General features: G+C 34.1%; 1 protein-coding gene across 3 annotated transcripts in view; it reads right to left on the bottom strand.

The window, feature by feature from the left end:
• The window catches only part of DYNC2H1 (dynein cytoplasmic 2 heavy chain 1), a 363910-nt gene that overhangs the window by 110042 nt on the left and 240334 nt on the right, over nt 1-13534 (bottom strand). For all 3 annotated transcript variants that reach the window (XM_027849539.1, XM_027849541.1, XM_027849540.1), the window contains exons 80-82: nt 8986-9061; nt 6394-6602; nt 2779-2883 (exon numbers count right to left, since the gene is read on the bottom strand). In XM_027849539.1, the coding sequence (XP_027705340.1) occupies nt 2779-2883; nt 6394-6602; nt 8986-9061 (390 nt within the window). The remainder of the gene's footprint in view (nt 1-2778; nt 2884-6393; nt 6603-8985; nt 9062-13534) is intronic.

Here is a 13534-nt window from a genome sequence, read left to right as displayed (position 1 = left end):
CATTGCCCTGGATGCTTCTAATACACTGTTAGTGAAGCTGTGGACTACTCCAGCAATTATGGCAAGCAATTTGGAATTATACTTTTAAAAAAGTGATTAAAATGTCTAACAGCTTTGAGACAGTGATCTCATTGCTATACTAAAGGGTTCAAATCCAGAAAAAAATATCTCTTATATACCAAACTACTCATAACAGCATTTTTAGTAGCAAAGAATTAGAAATAAAGTAGATAATCAATTGAGTAATAACTAATAAAATTGTGGTACATGAATTAAATGCATTTTCATTGTGCAATAAGAAATGCTGAACATAAAGAACTCAGAGAAGCAAAGGAAGGCTTTAAGAACTAATGCTGAAGGAAATAAGCAGGACCAGGAAACAACAGACACAAAAGCTAAACAATGCAAATGGAAATAAACACACAGACACAAAACCCATAAAAAAGTAAATGGTATTGTTCTAATAACCAAGCAGGGCTCTGTAGAGAAGAGTAGAAAATCCCTTTCATTCCTTCCTTTGCCTAGATGTGTGACTGAATGCTGAAAATTGCTGAAACTCTCCAACACAGTTCATATATTGCTAAGTTTTGCTGAATTGCACTTTTTTCCTTTTTTGTGTTCTTTATCACAAAGAGTGAGCAAGGAAGGATATATTCAGAAATGAAGTTCATGTAAAAATAAAAGATATCAATAACTTTTTTAAAAAAAGAAGTGAATTATTTTTGTTGTATGTTCAAATGATTATCAACCAGAATAATTCTGCTAGTGCTCTAATATTCTTTTTTAAAGAAGGAGAATAATCTTCTGGAAACTCATAGGTCCCCTTACTTTCTTTTGTTATTCTTTGTATCTAACATCATAATCCCTCTTGGAAAATAACTAGTGTGGTCAGATATGTGATAACTAGCTAACTTAAAGAAGATAAGGTAGAAGTGCCTCACAAAGGTGGCATGAATGTACATTTACCGTTATTGAAGGATAAGGAATTATTTGGTCCATGATCAAATATTTCATATCAATTAATCAAATAGCCTTTATTAGATACCTACTCATTGCCAGGTACTGTGCCAAACACTGGGGATACAAAGAAAGGGAAAAAAAGTCCCCAAGCTCAAGAAGCTCACAGTCTAATGGGGAGACAACATGAAAACAAACACAAACAAACAGAACATATACAGGATAAATTGGGTATATGACACAACACCTTCTCATGCTATTCTGGACTCTTAAGTTTTACTCATTTTTCCCTCTTACTGCTGATTTATCTGCTTGTAAGCTAGATTTTTATTCAGGTTTTCTCACTTGAACTTTTGGTTCTTCAGTCTTTCTAATGTGCTCCAATTCACTTATCCCTGGCTTCATTCCTCACTTTTAGGCCCTTTCCAATCCTTGCCAATAGACCCTGGACTGAGACTGCTGGGTGTACTTAGCTTTCATGCTTTTAGGGATATCTGGATCAGTCCAACAAGTTTTCCTACCAGAGTTCACTTTTAAAATCCACCTCTTACTTCTAAAGCTCTTGCCTTCAAGGGAAGGCAGAAATGATACCAATGCTTGGGCACCTAAAGTCTTCATTTTCCTGCTTAAATTTTCATAATCCCTAGAGATGTTTTCTATATGCCTCCTAGTAGCACATATACTTCCATCTTCCCTCTGGTAATACATAAATTAATTTTTAAAAAGTTTGTCAGTATTTTATACTATTTAATAATGAGAGAAAAGCAGGAAACATTTTAGATTTGATCCCTATTAACCAGAATGCATTAGATGCTACAGTTGTAATTCTGCAGAAATATAAATCCACCAGAAATGCCTCTCAGTTGCAGAAATATTGTCAAGAAGAGTGAGAATCTTTCATATGCAGAATCATAAAATTTCTAGAGTAGCTCTTAATTGAAAACAGGCCTGTGAATACTGCTATTTAGTACACTAATGACTTGGCACTAATGATACAGACTCTAGGTAATACAAGTTTTCAAGAGAAACATTTTTCTTTATTGTTGAAAACTCATTTTCCCCTGGAGTGTTAATAGGTAAATTCAATGAGGATTTTTTAAACTAGGTTTATATCTATTTTACCCACATGACATTATGAAAATAAAATATCTACATAAGGTATTTAGAGTACGATATCTACTTAGATAATGTTAAAATGTTTTGCTACTGAGTCAACATTTATGAGACAACATTGTATGAGTCAACATTTAATATGACAGATAAAAAAAAGATAATGCAATTTCAGATTACATTAAAAACTGAATATCTCCTAGGAATAAGGAGGTGATAGTCTTTCTATATTTTTCCTTGGTCAGACCACTTCCAGAGTATTATGTTGTGAATGCCATATTTTTGGAAGGATACTTATAATCTGGAGAGAATCAGAGGAAGGCAACCATGATAGTGAATTGTTTTTAGTTTATGCCATATGAAGATTCATTGAAGGAGCTAGAAAAGGATGTGTATCAGTCAGGTAACTGATACACATAAGTGAAATTTAACCAAGAGAAAGCCCAAGTGGTACATACATCAAGCACTCTGGAGAAGGAAAATAACCACAATGGTGGAAAATCTTGTGGAGGATTTCTGGGAAAACATGGCCAAAAGTTGCCCAGGATGAAGGTTTGGATGGGTTTTAATCTGTACTATTGGAATGACTACCCATCTTAAAGAGATTACAGATCCACAGAATTATTAAAGTAGTTATTAGCTGTGTCTAGTTTCTCAGACTAATGATAATCATCTTTTTTTTTAAGAACAAGGCAAATGTGAAAGGCTTACCTGAGAACTAATCATACGTTGAGAAGAACGAGCAATATTTGCAGGCAGACCAAAAAAACTAGGTTTATCATCTTCTGGTAGCTTTTCAATAACAGCACGAAAGTCCTAAGCATAAAAATAGATAAGGACATCTTCAATAAAGTCTGCTCTTAAACCTAGTTAAATCAGTGAAAAAAAATCATCAACGGAAATCCAGCATAGTTGGTGGGGCTATGAACTCATCCAGCTATTCTGGAAAGCAATTTGGAACTATGCCCAAACATTAATAATCTGTGCATAATTATTAGAACAGCAAAACCACCACTAGGTCTGTAACACAAAGAAATCAAAGGAAGAGGAAAAAGACCCTATGACAAAGATACATGGTTCTTTTGGTAGCAGCAAAGAACTGGAGAGTTGGAGGGTGCCCATCAACTGGGGACTAGCTGAATAAAGTATGGTATCTGAATTAATACAACACTATTGTGCAGTAAGAAATGATGGAAGGAGTGGTTGCAGAGAAAACTAGGGGAAATTATATGAATTGATAAAGAGTGAAATGAACAGAACTAGGAAAATAATTCATAACCACAATAATACTATTGTAAAGATGGACTACTTTGAAAAACTAAAGAACTTTCATCTACACAATAACCAACTATGATCACAGACCAATGATGAAGCATACTACCAAGCTTCTTAAAGAGAGGTGATGGAATCAGCATGCAAATAAAACATTTATTTTTGGGACATGACCAGTGTGGGAATTTGTTCTGCGTGACTACAATTAATTGCGACAAGAGTTTTGTCATTTTTTTTAAACTGGAGTGGGAGGAGTTGGGAAAAAAAGAAAAGAGTTTTTGGTTGATTGAAAAAAAAGAATAGTCTAACAACTTTATCGATTTGTTATAAATAATAAAACAAATGTTGGAATTAACAAATTAATCAAGAGGTAAAATCTTAATCCAAACTCAGGTTTTAATAAAGAAGAATAGAACAAATTAACAAACAACAAAAAAGCAAAGAAAATGTTTTTGTTCTGTGTCTCCTAGGTCCATACAAGGTTAAACTTCTTTAGGCCCATTTTCCTTCTTTCTTTTCTTGTCTGAGAAAAAAAATTGTAGTGAGTCTTATTATAATTCTCATTCTCATGATTTCACTCAGCATCACCTAATATAAGTTTTTCTACTCTTCTTTGTATACTTCTGCTCGATAATGATTAGGCACTTATTTCCTTGAATACTATAATTTTTTCAGCTATTCCCTAATTCTGGAATATATACATATATATATATATATATTTTTAATTTCTTTCTACTACTACTAAAGCAGCAATTAAGAAAATCAGCTTTATTTGCATTTTATATTACATTTGCATTTTGACCCTCCAAAATGTTTGTATCAACCAATAATTCTACCAATGATGTATTAGCATTTCTTTATCAATATAAGATTTTTTTATCAATTTTAAATATATTTTGATATTCTATTAAATGAAATGTGATACCTTAAGTTTTTCTTACTTTACATTTCTCAGATTAGGAAATATGAGCAACTTCTACAAGATGATGGACTAGCCATTTTTTTTCTAGTCCTCATCATTCCTAAAACCTGTCCAAAACAGAAATATGTGCAAGGGTCACAGCAATTTCAGCTTTCTCCTTGATCTAGGATACCAAGAATTCTAATGAGGTAAAGACTTGATGAACTAACAGCAAAGAAAATTAATCCCTACCATGCTTACTCATCCTTCCCCTACTGCCTACCACCACTCAGGCAGAGATATAGAAGACCATCCATAAACTTAAAACAGAATAATAATAATGATAAAAATAATACATGATAAATACTAATTGACATTTATATAGGACCTACCTCCCAAGGTTGTTGTAAAGATCAACTGAGATAATATTTGTAAAGTGCTTAGCACATTGGCTGGTATTGGGTAGGTCCTATTATTATTTACATTTTCCAGCTGAGAAAACTGGGGTAAATAGAGGTTACATAACTGCCCAGGAGTCACACAGCCAATAAGTTTCTGAGGCTGTATTTGAACTTAGGTTTTCCTAATTCCAGGTCCAGTGCTCTATCCAATCTAAGACCTAGCTGCACAGAATTATCTCCCTGGCTCCTCCCCACCACACACTCACCCAAGTGCTATGGAAAACCAAAAGACAGAATTTCGCTCTTGCTGGGATAGAAGCAAAAGCTCAGACAGAGAGCTGAGGAACAGAGTGAACTGGGTCAGGACATGTGTGTGGCTATGTTTCACTCCACTAAGTCTGAGGGAAAGAGCGCAATATCCAGCTGAGCCCAGTTCTATTCCACCAGAAGTCAATTGGGGTAGAGAATGAGGATGGTGAAATATGAATTGTCCAGCATGGGAGAAAGCTGAGACAGTTCTGAGGTTCAGACAATAAGGAAATCACAATCAAAGAGGAAAGTTAGAAAGTGAGCAATGGGAGGAAATATAAAGGGAAAATACTGAAAATACCAAAGATCTCAGGAGGAAGAAAATTTAAAGACTTGGAGTATAACCAGATAAATCAATTGGAAAGATATTAATAAGAGAAGGGAATATGACCTCCAGATCAGCTCAAATAGTCCAGACATCTATGAAATAAGCATTTCAAGGCAAAGGAAAATAAACTATTACCCACTGAAACAGAGAAACTTGTAGATTCCCAAGAGCATGAAACCACAGCAGAATGTTCCTGAAGGGTCTAAGAGAGAAATGAGAATTGTGAAAGAAGAATTTATGGCCTGCACAGCAGAAATAATTGGCAGAATAGGAAAACTTGAATTCACAGTGGCAAGTCTCACTGATGAAACAAAAGAGAAAATAACTGATTGAGAATGCAAATTTTTGAGAGTGAATCCTAAAAGAAGAGAAGCAGGAAGCAACTATGTTAAAAGAAAATATCTCCATGCAAGCAAAACATATTGGTCTCAAAAACAGGATGCATAGAAAAAAAAACTTAAGGATTATAGGTCTCCCAGAAGAATATGACAAGTCAAAAAAAAAAAAAAAAACCTGATCAATATATAATGTAAGAAATAACACAGGAAAACTGCCAGGAACTTCTGAACACAAAGAACTTGAGCATTTTTACATGTAGTTCTTAACAGTGCATACAATGAAAAGAGCTTTGGAATTAGAGGAGTTGGGTTCCACTTCTGATGATTATGGCTTGTGTGACTCAGGGCAAATATGATAAAGCATTTATTAAATAATTATTATGGCACTGTGCTGGGCACTAAAATACATATATAATGAATGAAGATAATTCTTATTCTTCCAACAAGTAAAAATTTCATTCTTCCAAGGATTTAGTTGTCTGTCCTAATAATTATTGTCATTATTGTCACTATCATCGTTATCAACAAAAATGTTAAATGTCAGAACACTGTGGGTGGGGTTGGGAAAACTAGCTGTTTTTTTTTACTATGAGTGAAATAAGTAACATAATAGATTAATGTAAGTTTTGCTCTTGTAGGGAATGAACATTTAAAAATAATAAATAAAATCTGTGAATAAATAAATAAATAAATAAAATGGTAAATAAAATTTATATACATATATACATATGTATATGTATTATGATGATAAGATGATAAAGAAATATTTTTACGTACCAAAATGCTACAGGAATTAGGTAGAGAAATAGAATATGGAAAAATGCTTTTCTTATGCCTCTGGCCTGATCCATTAATCACTGTAGAATTAAAAAACTGTTCCAAATAAGATCGAAGGACTCTGAGATCAAAAAAGTTATCTATACGGCCTCCATAAATAGCATTTTCAAGCAAGCCATGTACAAATTCCCATCGAACATCTTTGTTACCTGTCAAATGAAAAATACACAGAACATACATTTTAATTAACGTTGTTTCTAAAAACATTACTACTGCTACAGGCATTCAGTTAAAATTTCTTTCTTTCTTAAAATGAAAGTCTAAGAATGGTTATAAGCAAATTCTATGAAATATCTCCTGGAAATAAAAGTAGTATGCTATGGCTACTGGAATACAAGGTGAATAAGATACAAAGAGTCCTCTACTAAAAAAAAAAAAATGGCCTCTTCACTTTACCAAGATTCATATTTCTATATGGTAGTATAACTATTACCTATAGAAATGAAGCAGGAGGGAGACAATACAGTGTGCACTTTTAAAAGTTCACTTGGCTTTGCAACATATTATATGACTACCATTTATAGTTAATTTTTTAAATTTAATATAGTTAAAATAAAAATATTTATGTTCCTTCAGCAGATGCTACCTTCATACCAGAGTGAAAAAACTAATGATTGTGCTGGGAAGTAGCAGGAAGCTGAAAAAATGATGAAAGCAATTAATATAAAAATAATCCAGAATTTATTTTACTCTTAGCATTTCTATTGTAGTGTCTGATTACAAAAAGACCTAGAAGCAATCTCTAAGATTTGCATCAGTATATTTTGGTAGCTTCATGAATAAACGAAAGTGCTTCCTGTAATTTCATTCCCAGAACAAGTAAAAATAGACCTCGAGGGAATTATAAAAGGTGTCCAGCAATTTTCTCACTAGTCACTTGCTCTTTGTAGCATTGACAACAGTGGCTCCAAAGTAGGATTAAATTCCAAAATGGGATTTGCCAATGACTTTTCTAAATCAATACTCATATTTCTAAATGCACTTTGAAGTTTGTTAAATGATAAATCACTATTAACTTAGTTGAAAAGAAAAGAATAATTGTAGCTTTAAATATGATAGTATCATACTCCTAGAAAGACTGGATATAAGATATTCCTTGCAAATCTGACTTCAGAATAAATATCTTTTACTCTTGTGTCTTCATCTCCTTTTCTAAAGATAGGATTTTATTTTACTCATGCATGGTGAAATTCAAATATGACAGCTTGGCTTTTATTCTATTTTGTTGTTATTTAAGCATTTTATTCAAGAGCTATGCATTTCCTTGACACAAAGGAACATTTCCTGACTAAATGAACATGTAGGTTTTCACTATCTGAATCTCAGCATTATTTTAACAGAATGGGTTCTTATTTATTTCAATTCAATGATATGGTTCAGGAGTAATGTACAGTAATCAGGAGTCATGGCTCCAGTACTAATTCTTTGAGTTGTCTTGGGCAAGTCACTTAATGTTCCTATGTTTTAGTTCCTCAGCTGCTAAACAGATATATTAATAACTGCTTTACTTACTTCCCATAGGTATTCTAGGCATCGAATTAGGTGGTGATAATGAGTATCTTAAAAAGACATTAAAAAGACTAATGAATAAAGTCATTATTATATGTCCTCACAGAATTCATAGCTCAAGTGTTTTTAAAATTATTATTACAAAATTGAAATAAGTAACCCCTCAAGCATGTCCTAATCTCTGCCTTGGATGTCAAATTTTAACCTCTTACTCACATAAAGTGTACCTCTTCATGTGGTAAAAGTAACACATGCTTTAGACCAGCTATCAAGTCAACTTTTAGCATGAATATTTGCTTATACCTAGTGACTAACTCCTGCTACGCTGCCTGACTGTCTGGAAAGGTATCCCCACAATTTTTTCTAAGGAGCCTGGCTGTGTATGAAGGCTCAAATTAAGATATCATGGCCTTGCAAGCTCTCATCATCTATAAATTGACACAGTTAAGTCCCAAATTCCATAGAGGAGGCTAAGTGGGGGAGACCAATATAGTCTAGAAAGCCTGATCCAAGGATCAGAGATCAAGCAAGATCATATAACTTTAGAGTCAGATAGACTTCAGATATCATCTAGTTTCACCACTTCATTCTTAACAACAAGGAAACTGGAATATTAAAAGAGATTAAATGACGTGTACAAAGTCATATAAGTAGTAATAAAATACAGATTTGAACCCAGGTCCTCCGGTTCCAAATCTAGAAGTTTCTCTACCACATTGAGCTATTTCCCCATAAATTATTTGGAAGAAGAGCTTAAGGACAGATATCTTGAGGAAGGGAACACAGACATTTAATATAGCCTTTTAAAAAGATATGCAGGGGCAGCTAGGTGGCGCAGTGGATAGAGCACCGGCTCCAAAGTCAGGAGGACCTGAGTTCAAATCTGGCCTCAGACCAAACACTTGACACTTACTAGCTGTGTGACCCTGGGCAAGTCACTTAACCCCAATTGCCTAAAAATAAAAAAAAATTTTAAAAAGATATGCATTCTTGAGAAAAAAATTATGAACTTTCAGCACTCACCATCAAAAAGTCTGTCAATAATATTGTACCCAGCTCGAAGGTCCGACAACGAAAACTCATAAAATTTAGTCCAACCCTGTTATACCATAAAAGGAAAATAAAAATAATTAAGCAGTGTATAATGAAATACTAATGAATATGACAGACTATATAGTCATTCACTCATTCAACATTTATTAAGTGCCAGACATGGTGCTGGACACTGGGAACACAATATTCCATACCTTCAGGAAACTTAATGCTATATAAAAGGAACAACTGCAACAGCTTGTTTGGAAATCAGAGGGAAGGAAGGAAGGAAGAGAACAACAATGCGCAATAATCCAAAAAAGTCCACTTGAGAAATTTCAGTGGCAAACACAGGAATCTGCATTTAATCCTAAAGGTAAGAAAGAGCCATCAGAGTTTCCTGAACAGAAGAGTAAATATGGTAAAACCGATGCTTTGGGGATATTAACTTGGCAACTTTGGAGGGCAGACTGAAGATGATAGGAGCTAGAGGCAAGGAAATCATACTGATAATTTTAAAAGTGAAACAATGTTCAGTATTTGCAATAAAAAAGGAAACTAGTTAGCTTAAACAAATCTCTTCCCTAATCTCTCCTTATGTCACATAAAAACACTCTTTGATCCTTTACTGACTTCTCCTCACCACCTCACCATTCAATTAGCCGTCAAATATTGTTTCATAAGTAGAATCAACACCTCTCATGTTGAACTCTTGCTCTCACTTCATACAGCCACCCCCTAATTCAGGCCTTCATCACCAGTCTTCTACCTGGACTCCTGGTTTTCAGTCTCTGCCCCCAAGCAGTTCATCTTCTACATAGTTGCCAAAATAAGCATCTCAAAATATAAGTTTTAACATATCACTTGACTGTTCAAGAAACTTCAGTGTTTCATTATTGCCTCTAGAATAAAAAAAAATTAAAAAACTAAAAATTCCCTGATCTGGCCACTTAAAGTCTTTCAAAAACTAGCCCTAATGTATCTTTTCACATTTAGTTTAGATTGTTCTCCTTCACATATTCTGTAATCAGTCAAACGCAACAACTTGCTATTCTCTAAACTCGCCAATTTGTCTCCTGCTCCCACAGTTTTGAATCGAACAGTCTATGTACCTATAAAACATTTCCTCCTTACCTCTACTTCTTAGAAACCATGGCCTCCTTCAAGGCTCAGCTCTTATGTCACCTGCTCAAGACATCTATTACTGGTCCCCATAGCTGATAGTCTTTTTATACTGACTAATAAAATTATGAATATGCTTACTGGTCTACATGTATATTACCTCAAGTAGAATTCAGGTTCATTCAAAGAGCTATATTTTCATTTTTCCTGATCCCTCTCCATTAATGGAGTTAACCCTCAAATCACAAAGCTATGCTAGTGGAACACAAGCTCTGGCAGGTTCTGTTATGCTGGAAAGACTTTGATTACAATTTTAGCAACAGACTTGAGTCTGCCTTCTGAGTACTTAGTTCAGATAAATGGATAGAGAGGATCCATCAGTGGATAGAGCACTGGCCCTGGACTCAGGAGGACCTGAGTTCAAAATTGGGCCTCAGAAACATAACATGCACTAACTCTGTGACCCTGGGTATGTCACTTAATCCCATTGCCTAGCCAAAAAAAAAAAAAAAAAACAAAAAACTATCACCAGTAAGCTAGACACTTGGTAATAAATTCTTGAGCCACAGCAAACTATGAGACAAAGTAAAATACAAAATAGCCTACACTTCTATGTGGCACCTTTCTGCTTCTACAGTGATAAGAACAGATGGAAAGGGGAATTAAGAATCACAGTTTTTAGACTCTGACTTAGCTGTTGATACTCTGAATCTGAGATCCTTGTCCAGTGACCACTGAGGAACTATACTTGAAAAACTGAATTTTATCAATCTTGACATTTTTGCTACTAAAAAAAAGAATATATAATAAAGTTGCAACTAAATGGAAGACTGGCTAATATATTCTCCTTATATAAGCAAATGAAGGAGTTGTCAGAGTTTTATCACACATCTCAAGCCTACCAGAAACATCATTTCATGGAATATTTGGTCACCTCATGTTGCAGTGCTCATAATAAGCATTTGCAAAAAGACCACCATCAACATAATCATAACCTATATGCCAATACTATAGAACATAAAAAGGCAGAAGTATTTTACAAAGAACTCAATAAAACTCTAAATTAAATCAACATCAGCATATACTTTGAGAGGCAGTACACCTGCCTTCAAAGTCAGGAAGAGCTATTCAAGTTCTATTTCTAACACATATTTTGTGATGTTGGGAAAGTTATTTAAACTCTCAAGCCCCAAATCACTCTGTAAGATTTTATCTAGCAAAACACTTGCCAAACAGCATTTGCAGAAGGAGACTGTCTACCACAGGAACTGGAGCAAATACAAAATATTTTAATATTCAGAGATTTCAATGTAAATGATGATAAAGGAGAGTAGGAAGAAGGTGGACAAAAGGTTGGAAAAACGTATCAGTCATAAGAAGTAAAAGAAATAAAAGTCTTTCAGACTACACAGAAACCTTATGTCCATACACCATGAATACTTACTTTGAGACAAGAATCAGACTGGATTACATCTATACTCACTAGATGTGGTGAGTCCAGATTAATAACCATAAAAAAGATAATAAAAAAGTGAAATCAGACAGGTCATGGCTCATCAATGGTATGTATAGGAGTTTGTGTAGTTTTGCCACTAACTAAGCAAAGATCAAAAGCTAGAAGAATGAGGAAAAGATATGGCATATAATTAAAAGTATTCCAAGTAGATAATGAAAAATGAGATATGGAAGGAAAATGAGACAGAACCCAATTTAAATAATTTTATGCTGAAGTTTACCTGACACAAATCAATCTCCACATCTCCATAATGAGGAGACCGACCAAAAGAACCTAGACAGTATGTAAGTCAGCTTACTTGACAAGTTAAGAGATTTGGAAAGAAAGGGTAATATTGGTTTAGAACATAAACTCTTTGGTAAAAACCTTACGGGAATGGAGGGCCTACTTAGAAGGCTATGAGCAGAATCACAAAAAAATGCTAGACTTGACTAGAGTCAGGAAGATCTGAGTTAAAATCCTGCCAATAACCCTTAAAAGTTGTGTGAACCTGGACAAGTCGCTTAATCTTTCTCATCCTCAGTTTCCTCATCCAAAAATAGCATTTCCTCAGAGATTGTGGTGAAGGTCAAATGAGATAACATATGTAAAATGTCTTGCAAACTTTAAAGAGCTATAAAAATGCTAACTATTATTATTATCATTTTCATTATCAGCATTATTATTCTTATAACAGAGAAGTAATCAAAGACAAAGCCAGTTTGAAGATAGCTTGCCAAGATATCTAACTAAACAAATAATCCCAGTGGCACCTAATGATGAAATAGGAAAGAGGACAATAAATCAAAGAAAAATGGGAAAATAAAAAGTTAGACGAGATTTTTATTTTAACAATGTTTTCTACCATTGAGGAAAATTGAGCTTCTACAGTTGGACTCAAACCTCGCTGCTCCAGAAATGTGTACAGAGGAGACAGAAATGATGCCACTGAAGAGAATAATATCAGGCTAATTACCCATAAAAGAGGTCTGATGTAAGTGTGAAAGGAATAGGAGATCAATTCAGAAAGTATATGAAGGAGAAGATACTAAAGATATATAAAAAAAAGCCAGACCCTATTAACCCTAAAAAAAGTTACCAAAGGACATCTATACTTATTAACATACATGCCTACTGGCCCATCTATATAAAATTTTTATGAGAATAATCAACACAAAGATCAAGGGTATCCTGAAGAGTGAGAATAAGGAAAAGACAAATTATATACTACAGAAAACCACATCTTTACTATCACACAACTGACTGAAAGACATAGACAATATGAACTACAATATTTATTTACTGACCCCCCTCTCCCCCCAAAAAAGCATTTGATTTAGTAGAACCAAATGCCCAACTTACAAAATCCTTTCAAAGGAAGCGATTCCAATTCATACTTAAATTTTTTTTAAGAATTCTTAAAAGATATAACAGAGATAGAACCTTGTTTGACACATGCTAATGTTTGCAGAAGACTGTATGTACTAGGCCCCAAACACAAAAGATCCTCCTCAAACCAATTTGAGGTGAACCTAGAACCAATCAGACCTAGAACCAATCTGTGGTAAATCAATCATATAAAAAAGCTAAGTGAATGATGAATGTGCTTTGCCCAGATTAAGACATGCAGTTACATACATTTCCTATGTAGCTTACCCATCTGTGTGATAGAAGTATCACATATTTTGTAGAGACAGAGCAAATAGTCAACAAGTTGGGCTTGGAATCAAACAGGATGACAAACTGGATATCCCTTAAGAAATAATTATAAAACTTCTTCAAGGACTCTAAACTTCTCCCTATCAATGACATATTTATCAAATTATTAGCTACCTTATACCTAAGTATAATTAGTTAGTGCATTGGACAACAGAATTGCTTAGACACAAATCTAAACAGAATTGTAGTAAAGCAAGAGTTAAA

The sequence above is a fragment of the Vombatus ursinus genome, unplaced genomic scaffold (assembly GCF_900497805.2).
Source record: "Vombatus ursinus unplaced genomic scaffold, bare-nosed wombat genome assembly UNPS02007612.1, whole genome shotgun sequence".
NCBI classification, from domain to species: domain Eukaryota; kingdom Metazoa; phylum Chordata; class Mammalia; order Diprotodontia; family Vombatidae; genus Vombatus; species Vombatus ursinus.
This window is presented reverse-complemented; position numbering and strand designations above follow the sequence as displayed.